The sequence below is a fragment of the Scardinius erythrophthalmus genome (genome assembly GCF_964197995.2).
Source record: "Scardinius erythrophthalmus genome assembly, chromosome: 2".
NCBI classification, from domain to species: Eukaryota; Metazoa; Chordata; class Actinopteri; order Cypriniformes; family Leuciscidae; genus Scardinius; species Scardinius erythrophthalmus.
In genome coordinates this window covers 23,682,220-23,700,762 of record NC_138222.1, presented here as the reverse complement: position 1 = coordinate 23,700,762, position 18,543 = coordinate 23,682,220, and the positions used below count along the sequence as shown (strand labels likewise).

The following is an 18,543-nucleotide window of genomic DNA, read 5'->3' as shown; positions in this document are numbered from 1 at the left end:
GAATTTTGTCCAAACATTTCAGGCCAGAACTACAAAGAATATGCATGCAAATAAAAGAAGAAGAAATGGAGGATGATTGACTGAGATGAGAGTGGTAGAAGAGCGATTACAAGTGATTAATCTAATCACATGTCCTCAGATCTAGAGCCAGTCGCTGCAGTCAGTACAAACAAGCACAAATATAAAGGCAAACACATACCAAAGCCTTTCTGTTTCACGTCAAATCTGTGTTTAATGTCGTCTCATGAGTTCGGACACTAAACAGATGGGACACAGGATACTAACAGTCTGAACTGCTCAAGAAATGAGCATTCATTTAATACATAACATTTCTGTTGGTTTCATGGCAAGAACAAACTCGTACAGATCCGACTTTTGTTTCTTAGTGTCCCTTACTGTGATTCGTCCCTCTGACACTCATATCACACTACAAGATTAGTGTGATCTGTCCTCTTTCCTCGACTGTTCTCTGCTGTCCTCTTTCTTTCGCTGTGTCTATATATATTTCTCTAATCTCTTAAATACACATTTGGTTATGATTAGGGTAATGGAGCAAATGAGTGTTTCACATTTTAAATAAAGAAGAAGAGATTAAATGCAGTGCAGTGCATATGCTATATTAAATTTGCCCAAGGCATCAGATATGGCACATCTTAAACAGCATTAAAATTTCAGAGCCTCAACCCACATGCTAATATACATATCTGAACAGAATTACTCATCCTCGCCGATGCTAAACAGACATTCATATGTGTATATGTAAAGTCTTGGGTGTTCTTGAAAAGAAAGAAAATATCCTCACAGACTTTTCTTGACTTTTCTTCAGGTGTCTTCACTATTTGAGGTGAAATCATATTTAGCTCTAAACTTGATCATACCAATAGGTTTGTGGATGGGCTAGTGTATAGGATGTGGCACATATCATTATCCTAGAATGAATCTGTGTGTGTGTGCATGAATGCAAGGAAGAAAGTGTCTATTTTTATTTTTAATATGTGTGACTTATATGAATTAATTTACTGGAACTTGCTGTGATAATTCTTTTGATATTTAATCCATGCTTTTTTTTTTCCCCAGCAGACATTTCTAAGCTGGGTTCCCTTGAATTGAGAAGCATATATAACTACAGCACCTTCCTGTTGGACCGTGCGTCTGGGATGCTCTACCTTGGTGCGCGTGATGCAATCATTGCCGTGGATACTGCTAACCTATCAAAGAGGAAGTTGGTGAGCTCTCTTTTCTCTTGCAGTGAATGTCACAGCTTGACAATAATGCAAAAGCCCACAGAAAAATTCTGTGGAAACCAAAGTGATGCCAACTTCCAGGTTGACCTATAAAAAGTAGACAATTCCTGTAGAACTGTTAATTTACATATAAATACATTTTCTATAAATATTTACATATGTCCGGAGGGGATATTTGCACAATATATTGACTCACTAAACTTTATGCATGTGTCATGCTTAACGTCTTTCCAATCCTCCTTAAGTACTCCTTAAGAAGTAGCTTCATTGGGAGACCTGTATGACTTAGCACAATTCAGGTTTATAATTTCCTAAAAGTTTTCAATGGCTTTAAGGTCAGGGCACTGAGGGGGCTTCTAAAAGACTTCAAAATGCTGAGCATGAACACTTTCATTGGGTGCAACTTTGTTGCATGTAGGGTGTGTTTGGGATTGTTATTGTGGTGGTAAATACACATTTGTTCTCCAAACAGATCCTCCATTCTTCGCTACATTGTGTTCAGCAGGATTCCCAAGTATTGGTCCATTATGTTTCCTCTGCTGTGCTTAATAGAGACACGCATGCATTTGGTATCTCCTACGAACATACCAGACACCATCCAATGCTAGGTTGTTACATTTTGACTTGTCGGACTGCAGAATGCAGCTCCAATCTTCTATACTCTAGTCCTTATATTCTTTGGCAAATGCAAGGTGATTATATATACACTCTTAAAAATGCTGAGTTGTTTCAACCCATGTTTTGGTCAAATATGGACAAACCCAACCGTTGGGTTTAAAAATTCATGTCCATATTTGACCCACACATTTTTTTAGAGTGTATATATATATATGGACACGAATTTAAATATAGGCCTATATATATATATATATATATATATAAATATAAACACCTAAAGAATATAAGGACTGGAGTATGGAAGATTGGAGTCGCATTCTGCAGTATATACTTACTGTTGATAGCTCATGATAGCGAATGTATAACATGAAGCGTAATGTTAACAAATTTAACCTTATTGTCAAGTGTTACCGTTTATGCTAATTGTACAGGATAAGAGAGACGGCTGTGTTTGTTTAATTCTAATAAAAATAAATTTAATTGAAGTGGAATAATAAGTTAAATCATTACATAAAATGCTTTGTGCCAAATAACAATATCCAACTGGCCACCAACATACTCGCATATAATCATCATAACAGACAGCCCAACAGGATTCAATACGCCGCTTTTCATCAAGCTAAATTAGATGATCTCATCCCTGGTCGCTAGTGCAGCTCTCTAACCAAATTAACCCTCCGCGACGGCACTCCCATTTCCCCCAGCAGTCACCTCTCTCTGTCTCCTGTCATCAGAGTCAAAATTCATCACACACTGTAATGTAGCTTCACGTCCGTTTACCCTCGAGCACACAGAATGTGTCAGAGCCCAGGACATGCTTGCACCATACCTCCATCTGCACTGTTCACTGTCTGGAAGCAAAATTACTCACTTAAGTGTCATGTAATATTAGATAGGCCTATAAGATTAAGGAGAGCTACTGTGGTGAGATCATAGCACTGAAATCATGATAACTCTTTTCCTGTGCTAAAAAGTAATGATCTTGTCCCTGGGCAAAGAGTTTTTAGATTTTTGTGGTTTGAATTTCTCTTTAAAATATTTTTCAGCTTATTGAGAACAGACATAAATTGATTTTAAACTCATTTCTATGTAAAGGGCAATGTACAGACAGTCAGTCAGTAAAATCAAATCAAATAATTCACTGAATAAACCCAGACAAGGTGGTCAGGTCCTGTATCATAAAGGGGTGTAATTTTCCAAATAAATAAATAATTAAATGAACATGAAATATTGATTTGGTCTGAAATTATTAGATTATGTGAGTAGAAAGACCACAGAGTGCTGTGAGAGATGTTAAAATAGCATTGTGTAGAAGCTCAATATACAAAATTCTTACATGGCTCTCTGGAATACAGCAGTCATATATTTTTGTACAATGATGATATTTCTCATAATAACCTGTGCATTTGATTGTTGTCTCTGACAACAAGTGTCTGCACTGTGCTAGTTTTGTGTATCTCACATCACTTCATTATCTCTTTAAACTATATATAATTTCAATATTTAAGTATTTATTTTTTCATATTTGTTATTATGCAAAGAGCAGGACAACATACGGACAGTCTGACAAACTCTATAAGTGAGAATTGTCTAACTGTAGGTGTGTTCACATTTATCTTTGTTCAGCAAGTTTTTACAGGTGAAATCCAGTGATATTGATAGGAATCCACACGATCTGGAATCGGTGGTTGGTCACATTAATTCGCCACGCTGACCAACAGATTGAAAATGACTTCTGTGTGAGCTGTTCTTCATACATCGCTACATTTGACAATGAGAATGGAGCTTTTTGGCCATGAAAAGTCTATTGTGACTTCACTTCAACTTTTTTTATTTGAGTGCCCCGTGTTGTTCGACACATTTGAATAAAAAAATGTTTTATATGATGTCAGTTTACATCTTGGAAAATATGTCATAGCAGGTTTACTCAAATTATTTTCATTTTTGTGAGAACTGTACCTTTTGTGTAAATTACCACCAATGCTATACATTTCGGATTCTGACTGAATGTGTTATGTGTGATGGCTAAACAAGTAACATTTACAGGTACTGAATTCACATTCTCTTGTGTTATAAGCTTCTGCATTTCACAGGCCGAACATGGTTTGCATATTCATGGCTGACATAGTTTCTTTTTAACCAGGAACGAATCTGAAGTACTGATCTCTCTCTCTCTCTCTCTCTCTCTCTCTCTCTCTCTCTCTCTCTCTCTCTCTCTCTCTCTCTCTCTCTCTCTCTCTCTCTCTCTCTCTCTCTCTCTCTCTCTCTCTCTCTCTCTCTCTCTCTCTCTCTCTCTCCCCTCTCTCTATCTCTTTCAATATCTATGTAGATTGAATGGAGTGTTCCAGAAGACAGGAGGAAATCTTGTGTTGCTAAGGGGAAAACCGAGGTAAACCCATATGTGTGTGTGTGTGTGTGTGTGTGTGTGTGTGTGTGTGTAGGTGGGTGGATGTAAAGAGCTCAATAGCAAGCAAACAAAAAATATGAATCTTGTGAAAGGGTTGGAAAAGCTCCTAATTCCAAAATCCATCATTTGCCTGGTTAGGGTTTTTATTTTTATTTATTTTTATTCTTAAGGGTGCCCTCAACACTTTTGTTTTGTTTTAACCGACCGAAATGGCAGTCATCAAACTTCCCCTGACACCATTACACAAAGGCAAATATTCTCAGTTACAGATGCTACTGTATAAATGCACAAATTTACAGTCAGCAATGATTCATTTATTCTGTGCGTGAAAGTGTCCAAAAACAGGGGGGTTACCAAGAGAAAGCGAGTCTTATTTGAGTACTGAACATAAATTTAAATCCGTTTTCCTAAAGTAATATTAATTTCTTCATGATTAAAGCTTTTGAATAATAAAGCAAGCAATACTGAGCACACATTCAGGCTTCAGTAGGGTTCCCTGTGTACATGTCATTCTCGGTCTTTCTGTCAGCAGAGACCGGCACATGGAGCAAGTGAGTGTGAGAGAGAGCTAATGAGCTCACTTATTTGTGGTTAGCATTCAGTGCTGTGATGTTGGGGGGAGGGGCCTGTGGTTGATTGACAAGTGGGCTGAGGCCCCAGTGGGGGAGGGTCAAAAAGGGTGTGATTAGGCAAACAAAAGGTATGTCATGATAGAATGGAGAAAGAGAGGAAACGGAATAGGAAGATCTGAAAGAGTGACCATAATGACCCTGCAGACCTGCGACTGGTCATTTGAATACAACTTTTTTCTTGTAAACATTCACGTTTGATTACAACACATGGAAAACTCTGAATTGATACTGAATGGTCTCTCATTTATCTTCATTGATGTACTTAATGGTCTGTCTAGTCCTGAAATGGAAACTTTTCGAGTCAAGCCAACTGGTTTTCATTCAAATTTCAGCCTGGCGTATACAATCAGCATGCATTTGTGCAAGAAAACCTCATGTGTGCTTTATAAATTGTCCTACTGTGAAATGTCAATCATTAGGCTACTGTGTAACTGTACCCTTTAAAGGAGAGAAGATGGGGGAGGTCTCACTGTAGAAAACGTCTGGGGGTCTCAGATACAGCCCAGTGGGGTTCGGGTTACCAATCACTGTTATTGATACAGAAACTCTCTTGTTCTGCTCAACAAGGTCGACCGTGACACATTCACAACTATGTGCATCAGTGCTCTTACTTAGACACATGAATTTTTGGAAATGGTCCAGAATATTGTTTGTAATCTTTGAAAAAGATAAATTTATAACACTACTTTAGAATAATAATAATAGGCCATTAAAGGTCCCATGGCATGAAAATTTCACTTTATGAGATTTTTTAACATTAATATGAGTTCCCCTAGCCAGCCTATGGTCCCCCAGTGGCTAGAAATGGCGATAGGTGTAAACCAAGACCTGGGTACCCTGCTCCGCCTTTGAGCAAATTAAAGCTCAGATGGGCCAATCTGGAATCTTCCCTAAATGTCGTCATACGGGGAAAGGTTACCTCCCCTTTCTCTGCTTTGCCTGGCCAGAGAATTTGGCCCGCCCATGAGAAAATGAGCTATGACCGTGCGAGCGCGATATTGTTTTTTCCTTGAGAGACATCATGGCTTGCAAACGAGCGAAGCATGGCAGTTGCTCAGTGTTTGGATTCACAAATGAACAAAAAAGCCTCTGAAGAACCAGTGGGTTCATTTTATTTTCTCTGTAGCTCGTTAGCTACATGATAATAATTATAACAGCATACTTAAACAAACCAACTAAAGTACCGTATCCAGACACATTATTTTAACCTAACCATTTTGAGACGTCCTGCTGTAGCCGCTGAGTTGCAACTTCTTCAGGTGCTTCTCCATCCGGATCAGATTCTGGGTCAAACTGGAAAGCTTGAACGACTGCGTGTCTACGAGCCATTGCGATACATCCACTGTAAACATTAGCGCATGGTACCGTGGCCGCAAGCTGGTCAAGGCCACACCCTCACCCTCCACCTTGCCCCGCCTCTCTCCTCCTCATTAGCGTTTAAAGCTACAGACACAGAAATGGCACGTCCTAAGGAAAGCTCATTGTGGGACTGGCTCGACGTGGCTGTATTGCTCCACCAAGGCTGAATTTCGGGGAAGAGACTTCAGATACAGTATTAGGGGACCACTAAGGCCTAAATAAAAGCATCCAAAAAGCAGCATGACATAGGACCTTTAAATAATCAAATAGGTGATTAGAATGAAAGCTGCAAGTGACCTTGTGCTTTGACTGTAATTGGTAGTTAAATCTCAAATTTTTAAATTGGTCTTGGTATTTTTTTTTTACATAAAACATACATATACACTCACCTAAAGGATTATTAGGAACACCTGTTCAATTTCTCATTAATGCAATTATCTAATCAACCAATCACATGGCAGTTGCTTCAATGCATTTAGGGGTGTGGTCCTGGTCAAGACAATCTCCTGAACTCCAAACTGAATGTCAGAATGGGAAAGAAAGGTGATTTAAGCAATTTTGAGCGTGGCATGGTTGTTGATGCCAGACGGGCCAGTCTGAGTATTTCACAATCTGCTCAGTTACTGGGATTTTCACGCACAACCATTTCTAGGGTTTACAAAGAATGGTGTGAAAATGGAAAAACATCCAGTATGCAGCAGGCCTGTGGGCGAAAATGCCTTGTTGATGCTAGAGGTCAGAGGAGAATGGGCCGACTGATTCAAGCTGATAGAAGAGCAACTTTGACTGAAATAACCACTCATTACAACCGAGGTATGCAGCAAAGCATTTGTGAAGCCACAACACGCACAACCTTGAGGCGGATGGGCTACAACAGCAGAAGACCCTACCGTGTACCACTCATCTCCACTACAAATAGGAAAAAGAGGCTACAATTTGCACAAGCTCACCAAAATTGGACAGTTGAAGACTGGAAAAATGTTGCCTGGTCTGATGAGTCTCGATTTCTGTTGAGACATTCAGATGGTAGAGTCAGAATTTGGCGTAAACAGAATGAGAACATGGATCCATCATGCCTTGTTACCACTGTGCAGGTTGGTGGTGGTGGTGTAATGGTGTGGGGGATGTTTTCTTGGCACACTTTAGGCCCCTTAGTGCCAATTGGGCATCGTTTAAATGCCACGGCCTACCTGAGCATTGTTTCTGACCATGTCCATCCCTTTATGACCACCATGTACCCATCCTCTGATGGGTACTTCCAGCAGGATAATGCACCATGTCACAAAGCTCGAATCATTTCAAATTGGTTTCTTGAACATGACAATGAGTTCACAGTACTAAAATGGCCCCCACAGTCACCAGATCTCAACCCAATAGAGCATCTTTGGGATGTGGTGGAATGGGAGCTTCGTGCCCTGGATGTGCATCCCACAAATCTCCATCAACTGCAAGATGCTATCCTATCAATATGGGCCAACATTTCTAAAGAATGCTTTCAGCACCTTGTTGAATCAATGCCACGTAGAATTAAGGCAGTTCTGAAGGCGAAAGGGGGTCAAACACAGTATTAGTATGGTGTTCCTAATAATCATTTAGGTGAGTGTATATACATATATATTCTGCAGTCTTTAATCCAGTCACACGATCCTTTAAAAAAAACGTTCTATTATGATTATTTGGTGCTCAAGAAACATTTTTCTTATTATTATCAATGTTGAAAACATTTGTGCTTTAATGATTAGAGAGTTCAAAAGAACGATTTCAAAAAGAAATCTTTTGTAACCTTAGAAATGGCCTTACTGTCAGTTTTGATCAAATGAATGCTTCCTTGATGAATAAAAGTATCCCAAAAACTGCAATGACCTCAAACTTTTGAACAGTAGTGTATGTCATATAATAAAATAACAGAAAATGAGAATGTTATGTCTCACAGTGTCATGTTTTACTCTGCTGCCCCTCACAGGATGACTGTAAGAACTACGTCCGTCTGCTGGAGTTTTTGGAAGATGGACGCATATATGCCTGTGGGACCTTCGCCTTTGATCCCCAGTGTGGTTTTATTGTAAGTGTGCATGTTTCCACAACTACACTGACTCAAATATCCTCATACTATTTCATAGGACAGTTAAATAGAAATGTGTCAGTTGATGAAACGTCAACACGTGCAAAATATGGCGGGTATACATATGCTGTGTGTGTACAGTATGAAGGACTAAAAATGACAGAACGAAAAATAAATAAATAAATAAATAAAAGTAGAAATAAATAAATAAATGCAGAAATAATAGTAAAAATAAATACATTTTGGTAATATAAATGGCTATTTCTGTATTTTTACATGTATTTCTTTATTTATTTATGCATTTCTATATGTATTTATTTATGTATTTATACATTTATTTATATATTTATGTATTTATATATATATTTATTTATATATTTATATATGTATTTATTTATACATTTATTTATTCCTACATTTATTTATTTCTGTATTTCCACATTTCTACATTTATTTATTTCTGTATTTCCACATTTCTACATTTATTTATTTCTCTATTTCCACATTTCTACATTTATTTTTCCCTGCGCATGTATGCTAATTGACCAATGGCTAACCACGCCCCCTCCACTCACTCAGTCAACATTCGGTAACAGCAGCTGTCACAGTAGGAGACATTTCACAGGAGGCAATTGATGATTTTTTGGAGACAGAAAGATTATATATCATCTCGATGTCACCAAAAGGGCCTTAAATATGCATCGGAGGGTTATATTAATAATTTTATTGTTGAGAAGGTCGATAAGCTTCAGCTCCAGAACAAAGATTTACAGTTCACAGTGTAAACGTTATAGTTTGGTGCTATTTCGCTTCAAATGCTCGCTTTATACGCGCGTCCTATTCGCTTTGGATTCAAAATGTTCAAGCGTCGAACTAGACGCGGATACGCGCGAATTTGACGCCCTATTCGCGTTTGGTGGGAGCGCAGAATAATGGACAGGCTGCGATGTCAAGATTGCATTGCTGGAATGTGTGTGTGTGTGTGTGTGTGTGTGTGTGTGTGTGTGTCAGAGAGCGGGCGCCGGGGCGCGATCGAACAGTGGAAACATAAAAACATACTCCATTTTGTTCATACAGGACATAATTAAAACTGCAAAGTGTTTAGCCTACTTATATTTGTGTAAAACACAACATTGTGCTTTTGTCAAACTGTAAACTCTTGTCAAACTGTAACCTACAACTGTCACCCAACCAAAATCACACACACACACTGTTTTAAAGCCAAAATGACAAGAAAAAAACATAAAAACGAATGAAACCTGATAACCGCAATGCATTGCAATGGACGAGGAAGCAGAGAACGTCCAATTGTATTGGGTTAGCTATGCGTACTGTGATTGGCTCATCGCGTTTGGGGGCGTGGTTAGCCATTGGTCAATTAGCATACATGCGCAGGGAAAAATAAATGTAGAAATGTGGAAATACAGAAATAAATAAATGTAGAAATGTGGAAATACAGAAATAAATAAATGTAGAAATGTGGAAATACAGAAATAAATAAATGTAGAAATGTGGAAATACAGAAATAAATAAATGTAGGAATAAATAAATGTATAAATAAATACATATATAGATATATAAATATATAAATACATAAATATATAAATAAATGTACAAATACATAAATAAATACATATAGAAATGCATAAATAAATAAATAAATACATGTAAAAATACAGAAATAGCCATTTATATTACCAAAATGTATTTATTTTTACTATTATTTCTGCATTTATTTATTTATTTCTACTTTTATTTATTTATTTATTTATTTATTTTTCGTTCTGTCATTTTTAGTCCTTCATAGTACAGAGTGTGTCAGATGACCTTCAATAAACCTTTTACCCTAGAATGATTGACAGCTTTCCACCTGCGGTATATGTGGTATATAAGCGACCTGTGTACTCCTCTCTCTCTATTACTCCTTTCTTCATCCCATTTTTGCTAATTTCTTTTAAATTTAAGGACAGACAATTATTACATTTGTCTGTGTTCTCTGCCTCATTTAGAACATCTCTTCATTCTCTCTGGAGAAACATGATGACGGTAGCATGATGATGGAGACAGGGAAGGGGAAATGCCCCTTTGAGCCCAGCCAGCATTACACCGCTGTCATGGCAGGTATGAAACACACGTTTACTTAGCTATCTAAATGAGGGCATAATACTGTAGACGTCTATTGTTTTGTACACTGTAAAGCTAATTATACGCCAGCCCTAACCCTAAATTAAAACTTATAAATATTCTTATAAATATATTTTCCAATTGAGGATGTGATGATGCTTTCTCTCCCTTAAACTTAAACCTTGCAGAAACCTTTCTACATATTTGGATCATCATCAATACATTATTTAGTGTATTTATAAAGCAGTTTTACTTCATAAAGTAAAGAAATAAATACATAAATCAAATTTAATTTTTAAATGTTTTACTCTTCACCTTCTGCTCTCTCTCTCTCTCTCTCTCTCTCTCTCTCTCTCTCTCTCTCTCTCTCTCTCTCTCTCTCTCTCTCTCTCTCTCTCTCTCTCTCTCTCTCTCTCTCTCTTTCAGGAGGGATCCTTTACACTGCCGCCACAAGTAACTTCCTTGGCACAATGTATGACATTTCCAGGGCAACGGGCATCGAGCAGGAACGCATCCGGACTGAGCAATCAATCAACTGGCTTAGTGGTAAGACACTCATCCATCCATCCATCCATCCATCCATCCATCCATCATTCCAGACACAGGCATTTACACATTAAAGCCAACATTTAATTAGAATTTACACTCACATTGTTTATGCTGTAACTACAGTCTTCTTGACTTCTGCTTGTTTCTGAACTCAGATCCAGAGTTTGTCAGTTCTGCCTTCATCCAAGAGGATGAGAAGAACAATCCTGCTGGTGAAGATGACAAAATTTACTTCTTCTTCACTGAGGTGGCTAAAGAGTATGACCTCTACACCAAAGTCAAAGTGCCCAGAGTTGCCAGGGTCTGTAAGGTAGGAACTAGACCTAGTGTGTTTCTTGTCTCGAATCTTTTTCTGGCTTTGCTTGCGATGTCTCAGAGGGATGTTGTACAGTAGTTCTGCTCTCAGTTGATTTGTTACGTAATTGTACTGTTCCACTTGAGTTCATATTTATTCAGTCATAAAGTTCCTCTATTCTTTGCCGTCTGTGTTTCATCACCCATTTTCTATCATACCTGATCTATTTTGGTCTCTCGCTCTGTTTTCTAGTCTGATGTAGGTGGTATGAAGACTCTGCAGAGGCGGTGGACGACGTTTCTGAAGGCTCAGCTGGTGTGTGAAGATCGAGCAAGTGGACAGCGCTTTAATGTTCTGACTGATGTGTTTACTGTACAGCACCAGCCTGGAGACCCCAGCAGCACACACTTCTATGGCATATTCACCTCACAGTGGTACTTTCATCTGTTTCGCCTCTGACCTGTACTTCTGAGCTGATCTCATCTCTTCAGAATCATTTCCTTTCTTTGCTTTTCATTTTTCTATTGATCTTGTGTGTGTTCTGTTGTGTAGGGAAAGAGAGGAGCTGTCAGCCGTGTGTGTGTACAGTCTGGAGGAGATCACTAAGGTGATGAACGGACCCTTTAAAGAGCTGAAGAAGAGCTGTGAGAACTGGATTAACCCAGAGCCCATTCCAACACCACGACCAGGACAGGTATACAACTGCACCCTTACTACCATACCATATGATATGATATTATACTATACGATACATGTGGTACTATATCATACTGTGCTATTTTATTCACAGTACATACATGGAACATATGCTAGTAGTAAGAGCTAGTAAGAGCTGTGCAAGTAAACTTCACTCCCCTGGCCTCAAGAGCCGTGCTAGCAAATGATGCTTGAGGCTGCGGTCTTTAATGGTCTATAGAATGTAATGTAATATTGTACAATACATAAAAGTACAGTACTGTACTATGCTGTTTTATACAATACATACAGTAAATTGCGTTGTTTTATTATACGAAACATAGACTTCTCTTCCCACCTTATTTTTAATGCAAGAGTGAACTTGGTCATTTGTAAATTGAATGTTCGGCTTCTGGTGTCATTCGCTTCCAGTTATTTTTAGCTGTACAAAACCGCTTTGTTACGCTGCTTGATATTGCGGACTGGTATTTCTTACCATATTCTTTTAATGAGTTGTAATTATAAACATACTGGTTTGTAGTGCAGATAGTTTTACCATTTACTACACTTTGTTATTCCTTTAGTTATTTACCTTTAGCGGCTAACGAATCAAAAGTCTCACACATTCAAGGTCTTTTACAATATATACAGTACAGTACCATACTATGTAATATTGTGCAATATATACATAAATTATACAGTACAATGCAAAACAATGCAATGATATACTATAATACAAAAATGCATGTAATCTACACATTGTAAGGCTGGAATAAACTACTTGACTTTAGCTCAGATTTTTGCCCTGATTTGCAGCCTATTGGAGTCCATGCTAGTTGCTGAAAGTCATAACCAGTCTGCAGATTTTGGGCAGCCGAAGTAGACAGATTTCTCAAAAATTCATGTAGTGTATAATGAGCACGGCCTCAGACTTCATCTATGTTTGATATTTTAAGCCAATTTTAGAACACATACTGTAGTAGATGACACACCTAACTGACTATAAAGAAACTGACTGTTCCCGTTGCAATCTGTAAAGGCCATATTTATGTGTGACCACATATACCTACCCAAGATGCATCCACATGCGTTTGGCTTGATTTGTTTTGTTTGTGCTAACTCACTACAACAACTGCTGCAGTCAGTTCCTGTACTGTAGTTCCGTGGTTTTTTTTATCTGTCATGCGTCGCCTATTAAGGAGGCGCATGTTTCTGTGTGAGTTTGATGTGTTTGGAATGACTTGATAGTGGGATAGAATGTGATCCTCAGTCTTTTAGTGTATGATGCCATTTTTCTCTGTAACCAATTACAAAGTCAGCAAGTGTATGATATCTAGTGTTTTAAAATCTGTACAGATTTTCAAGTTGTGTAGTGTATTCCAGCCTTTATGTTTATGTATTTGGTAGACACTTTAATCCAAAGTAACTAGCAGTGTACGAGGTATATATATTATCAGTATTTGTGTTCACAAGGAGAAATGAACCCCTTGACCTTCGAGTTGCTTGCATCATGTTTCACTCAGTATCATTACTGTCGGCTTTAAATCTGTAATAATCTATTTCCTCTCTTCTTTTATCACTCAGTGTTTGAATAGTGCTCTGAAGGAGCAGGGCTTTGAGTCCTCCCTGAAGCTGCCTGATAAAGTGCTGACGTTCACACGTGATCACCCGCTCATGGAGAACAGTGTGGTGGCGGCACCATTAATGATCAGAAATGGCATCACATACACTAAACTTGCCGTTACCTTAATAACGCCCTCCAGTGACACGAAGCAACAAACGGCCACTGTTTTGCACCTTGGAACAGGTAAGAGAGATTAAACAGTTGAGTCACTCGAGTGTGGATTGAAATGCTTGATTCAGTTTAATAATGTGTGGTTTATATACATGTGTGTGTATTTATAGATCATGGAGAGCTACACAAAGTCGCTGTAGTTGGTCCAAATGCAACTCTTATTGAAGAAGTCCCCCTGTTTTCTACACAGGAGCCAGTGAATAACATATTGCTATACAAAGTAATAACATGCAGTTTTTATATTGTTTTACTGTAGTTTTTTGTGCTATAAAACAATAGTGCATCTTTAACTTAAAGACGAGTGAATGCATAACTGACCCTCTGTGTCTCTGCTGTAGGATGAGGCTCTGGTGGGTTCTCCTCTCTCTCTGGTGAAGGTACCCATAGTGGGTTGTTCTCTGTACTCTACCTGCGAGGTGTGTGCACGTGCCCGAGGCCTTGGCTGCGTATGGAGGAATAAAGAGGGAGCTTGTGCTATGGCAAAGTATGCTACACACAAAAACAAATTCACATAAAGACATACAGTATGAGGAGACACAGAAGCAGTCGGCTTTTCCTTTGTTCGTTGTCCTTCTTCCTTGTTCGTCACATAGTTCCATTTATGTTTCAGGGTGGGTGAAGTGGTAGAATCAGAAGATTTGGTCAGGCAATGCAACAAAGGTGAAGGTAAGTTTGACTGTCTGGCACTGTGGCAACAAAGACAATAATTTCATCTCAGTGTGTATAAATGAACTAGAAATACTTTTTCAGTAAATACACTTGAGCAGGCTAAATGGACTAAAAGCAGAAATGACTCTTAGAAAAATGTGCAAAATGTATTTTAAGAATAAAAACCAAATATACACACAGTTTTTTGAGAATTTTTTTTATTTAATCTGTGTTCATCTCTCATTCTTAAAGAATAGTTTGAAATTATTATTATTATTATTATTAAAAAGTTTTCTACCAATTCAATTGAATTGGAATGAAAATGTAATATTTGATTCAATATATATATATATATATATATATATATATATATATATATATATATATATATATATATATACACTGAATAATGGCTTCTTAAAATTCAGCTTTGCCATGACAGAAATAAATTACATTCTTAAAAATATAAAAATAGAAAACAGTTATTTTAAATTGTAATAATATTTCACTGACTCACAATTTTTGCAGTTTTAATTGTATTTTTGATTAGATAAATGCAGCCTTGGTGAAAACATATATATTTAGAGATAGAGAGAAAGGCGGTCATTATATTGCGGGTCCTTGGCATTTACATTTTTTTTTGCAATAAAAAACAATTGTGACCTAAACATCTGTGTCCCACTTTTTCTCTGTATCTTTAGGTCTTTGTTCTCCACCTGTAATTGAAATGCGTGTGGAAGAGGGTCTGCGCGTCCTGCTTTCGTGTGTGCAGGTGTCTCCTCGTCCTTGCCGCTGGGAGAATCCCCCTGGCAGTCACACCCGCCGCCACAACTATGACCTGGAGGTGCAGGTCACAGCGGAGAGCCTGGGCACATACACGTGCCTATGTGATGAAGTGGGCAGAGATCAGCCACCCTGTCGCAAAGCCGAGTACCAACTGACCCTTGAAAACCCCAGCATGGGGGGGAACGTGGCCATTGCGGGTAACCGACACTTCCTGGCCTCGCACATCGTTTTTTTCGTCATAGGTTTTGTATTGGGTGTCATCCTGTTGTTTCTAATTTACAAACGGCAAGGTGGCATGAAAGGGGGCGGGCACTCATCGTCCACATCGGAAAAGGGGCGGGACTTGCTTCCTTCAACAGACACGCCGCAGTCTCCAAGCAGCGCCAGTCTGTTGTCGGAGGCTGTTCCGTTAACAGAGAAAAGGAACGGGACGCTGAACGGACACAGTATGCACCCGGGTGGGCACAACGGCAGGCATATTTACACCAACACAAGTGGACTGAAACTGCAGGAGTCAGCTGTGAACCTGGCAGAGGAGCTGGATGGTAGAGAAAGGGCGGGGCCAGATGGAGAGGAGGAGGGACTAGGGGAGGTGCTTAGTGAGTTGGAGGAGGAGTTTTCTAAAATGCCTTGCCTAAGAGGAGCACCACTGGCACAGTGCGAAGAAAGCTCGATCTGATGACCGGCACACATGTGATCTTTGAAACTAAACTCTGTGAAAGGCTCACAAACACAGATGGAGGGCTGGAGGAGAAGAGGAGAGCAGACAATCAAAGAAACTGATACACATTCCAAATATACGATTAACAATGCGCAGTTACACAAAGAAGCACATACACGACTGACTCCTCTACTACTCCATAACATCGCCAACCAGTCCTTTCACTCCTGTGTACATAACATGCTGTGTAGATCTGTGTCTATCCTACTGTTTTTGCATGTGTTTGATCAGACGGATGGGCGGAACCATGAGCGGGCGTTTCTTATAGCACTTTTGTGTACCATCCTCAAAGCCATGCGCACACACACGGACATACAGTACACAGTCTTTGCATCTGTGTGTTTAAGTCTGTAGTTGCTTGGTCTGTTTCCTCTTTAAGGATTCAAAAGTCCAGAAGATCCGCAGACCTGAGCAGTGCAAAGCCGCGAAGAATCTGCTCATCCTGGGCCGATTACTGAAGTAAAATGATTTGATTTGTCACCAAAAAGGGCTCTGTGACTGATGCTTCACAGCAGCAAATAATGACTGTATGACGGAGATACTGGAAACATGATTTTTTTGCCTTATAGATAAAGAGGTACTGTAGCCTATGGCATGGCTGGATTGTAGGGTCTTAGCCAGGGAAAGGGGCACAAAGGGGCCCTCAGAACATTCAGTACGAGCTGATTCTTTGGGCCCCTCGGTGAAGGATATTTGGAAATAATGACTAAAATGGATCGCCAAAGAGTGTGCCCTCATGGGACCATGATCCGGTCCTGGCCTATAGTGCCCAAGTCTTAAAGGGTTAGTTCGCCCAATAATGAAAATTTGAAAAAAAAAATGAAGAAGTGAGAAAAGAGATCTCAGATTTCATAAAAAATATCTTAATCTGTGTTCCGAAGATGAACAAAAATCTTACGGGGTTGGAACAACACGAGGGTGAGTAATTACTGACAGAATTTTCAATTTTGGGTGAACTAACCCTTTAATGGAGAGAGAAAATGAGTAACAAAGCTATTAAGCAATCTTCTCTCAGTAGGAGAGAGCATGTCGAACCTGTGAACTGATAGCAGATGGTGAGAATTGGACTTTATTTGTCCACTGCAAAATAAACCAACCACATGTTTTGTGGTGTCAAACCACTGCCATCTGTATAGGGACCAGATGTAGCATGTTCTGTTCATAATAATCTGCACAGACGAAGGACCACAAGACGATGGTGATGCTGTCGCTTTAAATCGTTTAGCATGAAATTGTCAAAGCGGAAACGAAGTGTGAAGGAAATTATTGATTGTTTTGAGTTTCCCTTTAAGGACAGAGGATGTGCCGTTTGAAGGTATATTTATCCCCACTAAAGTGCATGAGACAAAGTAGCCATGAATACGGAGCTACAGATTTGTTATAATATGATCAGGGGCTACGGCGTTACCTAAAGCACTCCTAGTACAAAGAGTGTTCTACAAATGTAGCCATAATGATGCCTGTTGCAGGAGTATGTAAATATCTGTGAATATAAAAGTAAATGTGAGAAAGGTCTTTTAAACGTGTTTTTATTCTCTATTTTCACCACTAGAGGGGGTTCAGTCCCTCTGCCATCTTAAATGTTGGACCACCATATCCTGCCATATCCTGCCATTTTCCAGTAGAATAACTTGGATCTACCTTACGTTCTCCATTTATTTATTTTGTAATTTTTGTAAAACAAATATTTGTAACATTATGTCAAGCAAAGTGAAGGTAACACTCTGGATTATGTACAATACATCTTGTCGTCTGAATAGATCTCTTTGTCAGCGCTTAATAAAATAATAAAAACAGGTACATTTAACCCCATAAATCTCTCTTTCACAAAATCCTGATCTTCTTTTGAGTTTAAGGTGATAGTTTATAACAAGCATTCACCCTCTTAATGACCCGTAATAAATATGCTGTAGTTAGACTTGTCCGCAATGGTTTTTATGTTAATATTCATTAAAAAAAAACAAAAAAAAAACAGATCAGTTAGTGTTACATGCTCTTTGTTTGCTTATTCTGAATAAATAAATATGTTAATTGATGTACAGATATGTTGTATTCTAAGTTTCTATTTTTATAATTTATATATGATGAAGATAAATGTACATTTGTGTTTGAAACATTTATTGAAGGTGTTTGTGTGTGAACGGCTGTATGTGTGAATGCCTTGTGATGCTCTTTGGAATAAAATAAAATTAAAAACTACCTCTCAAGATGGTGTTTTTTTTTTAATTATCCTTTTCAAACAGTTAAATGCTATTGTAAAAAAAACAAAAACAAAAAAACAACCCCAATGAAATTGTTTGTAGAATAGCCAGCTGTTTATTTCATTTAAACATCCCATCATATTTCATTTTAATTAAACAGATTATTTGCTAGTTTAGCTCTGTAAAAAGTGTGCAACTTTAAAAGTGACAGCATTTAAGTAATTTGAGTTTATTCAGTCATCTTTTATTAAAAAATATATATATATAAAAAAATAAAATAAATATATATATACAGTGGTGGTCAAAATTGATGGCACCCCTGATAAATATGATAAAAAATGGCTGTAAAAAATAAATCTGCATTGTTTATCCTTTTGATCTTTCATTAAAAAAAATAACAAAATCCTAACCTTTCATTGAAGTAAAA

The 18,543-nt window shown here is 38.3% G+C and overlaps 1 protein-coding gene across 2 annotated transcripts in view; it reads left to right on the top strand.

The window, feature by feature from the left end:
- The window catches only part of sema4f (sema domain, immunoglobulin domain (Ig), transmembrane domain (TM) and short cytoplasmic domain, (semaphorin) 4F), an 82,868-nt gene extending 64,748 nt beyond the window's left edge, over positions 1 to 18,120 (top strand). The window contains exons 2-14 of one of the 2 annotated variants that reach the window (XM_081357690.1): positions 1,078 to 1,226; positions 4,192 to 4,251; positions 8,224 to 8,322; positions 10,332 to 10,443; positions 10,873 to 10,992; positions 11,151 to 11,305; positions 11,543 to 11,724; positions 11,843 to 11,984; positions 13,550 to 13,772; positions 13,871 to 13,980; positions 14,099 to 14,244; positions 14,371 to 14,426; positions 15,110 to 18,120. In XM_081357690.1, the coding sequence (XP_081213816.1) occupies positions 1,078 to 1,226; positions 4,192 to 4,251; positions 8,224 to 8,322; positions 10,332 to 10,443; positions 10,873 to 10,992; positions 11,151 to 11,305; positions 11,543 to 11,724; positions 11,843 to 11,984; positions 13,550 to 13,772; positions 13,871 to 13,980; positions 14,099 to 14,244; positions 14,371 to 14,426; positions 15,110 to 15,873 (2,318 nt within the window). In that variant the 3' untranslated portion in view covers positions 15,874 to 18,120. The remainder of the gene's footprint in view (positions 1 to 1,077; positions 1,227 to 4,191; positions 4,252 to 8,223; positions 8,323 to 10,331; positions 10,444 to 10,872; positions 10,993 to 11,150; positions 11,306 to 11,542; positions 11,725 to 11,842; positions 11,985 to 13,549; positions 13,773 to 13,870; positions 13,981 to 14,098; positions 14,245 to 14,370; positions 14,427 to 15,109) is intronic. The other variant, XM_081357691.1, reaches the window with a different exon arrangement.
- Positions 18,121 to 18,543: the final 423 nt, after the last annotated feature.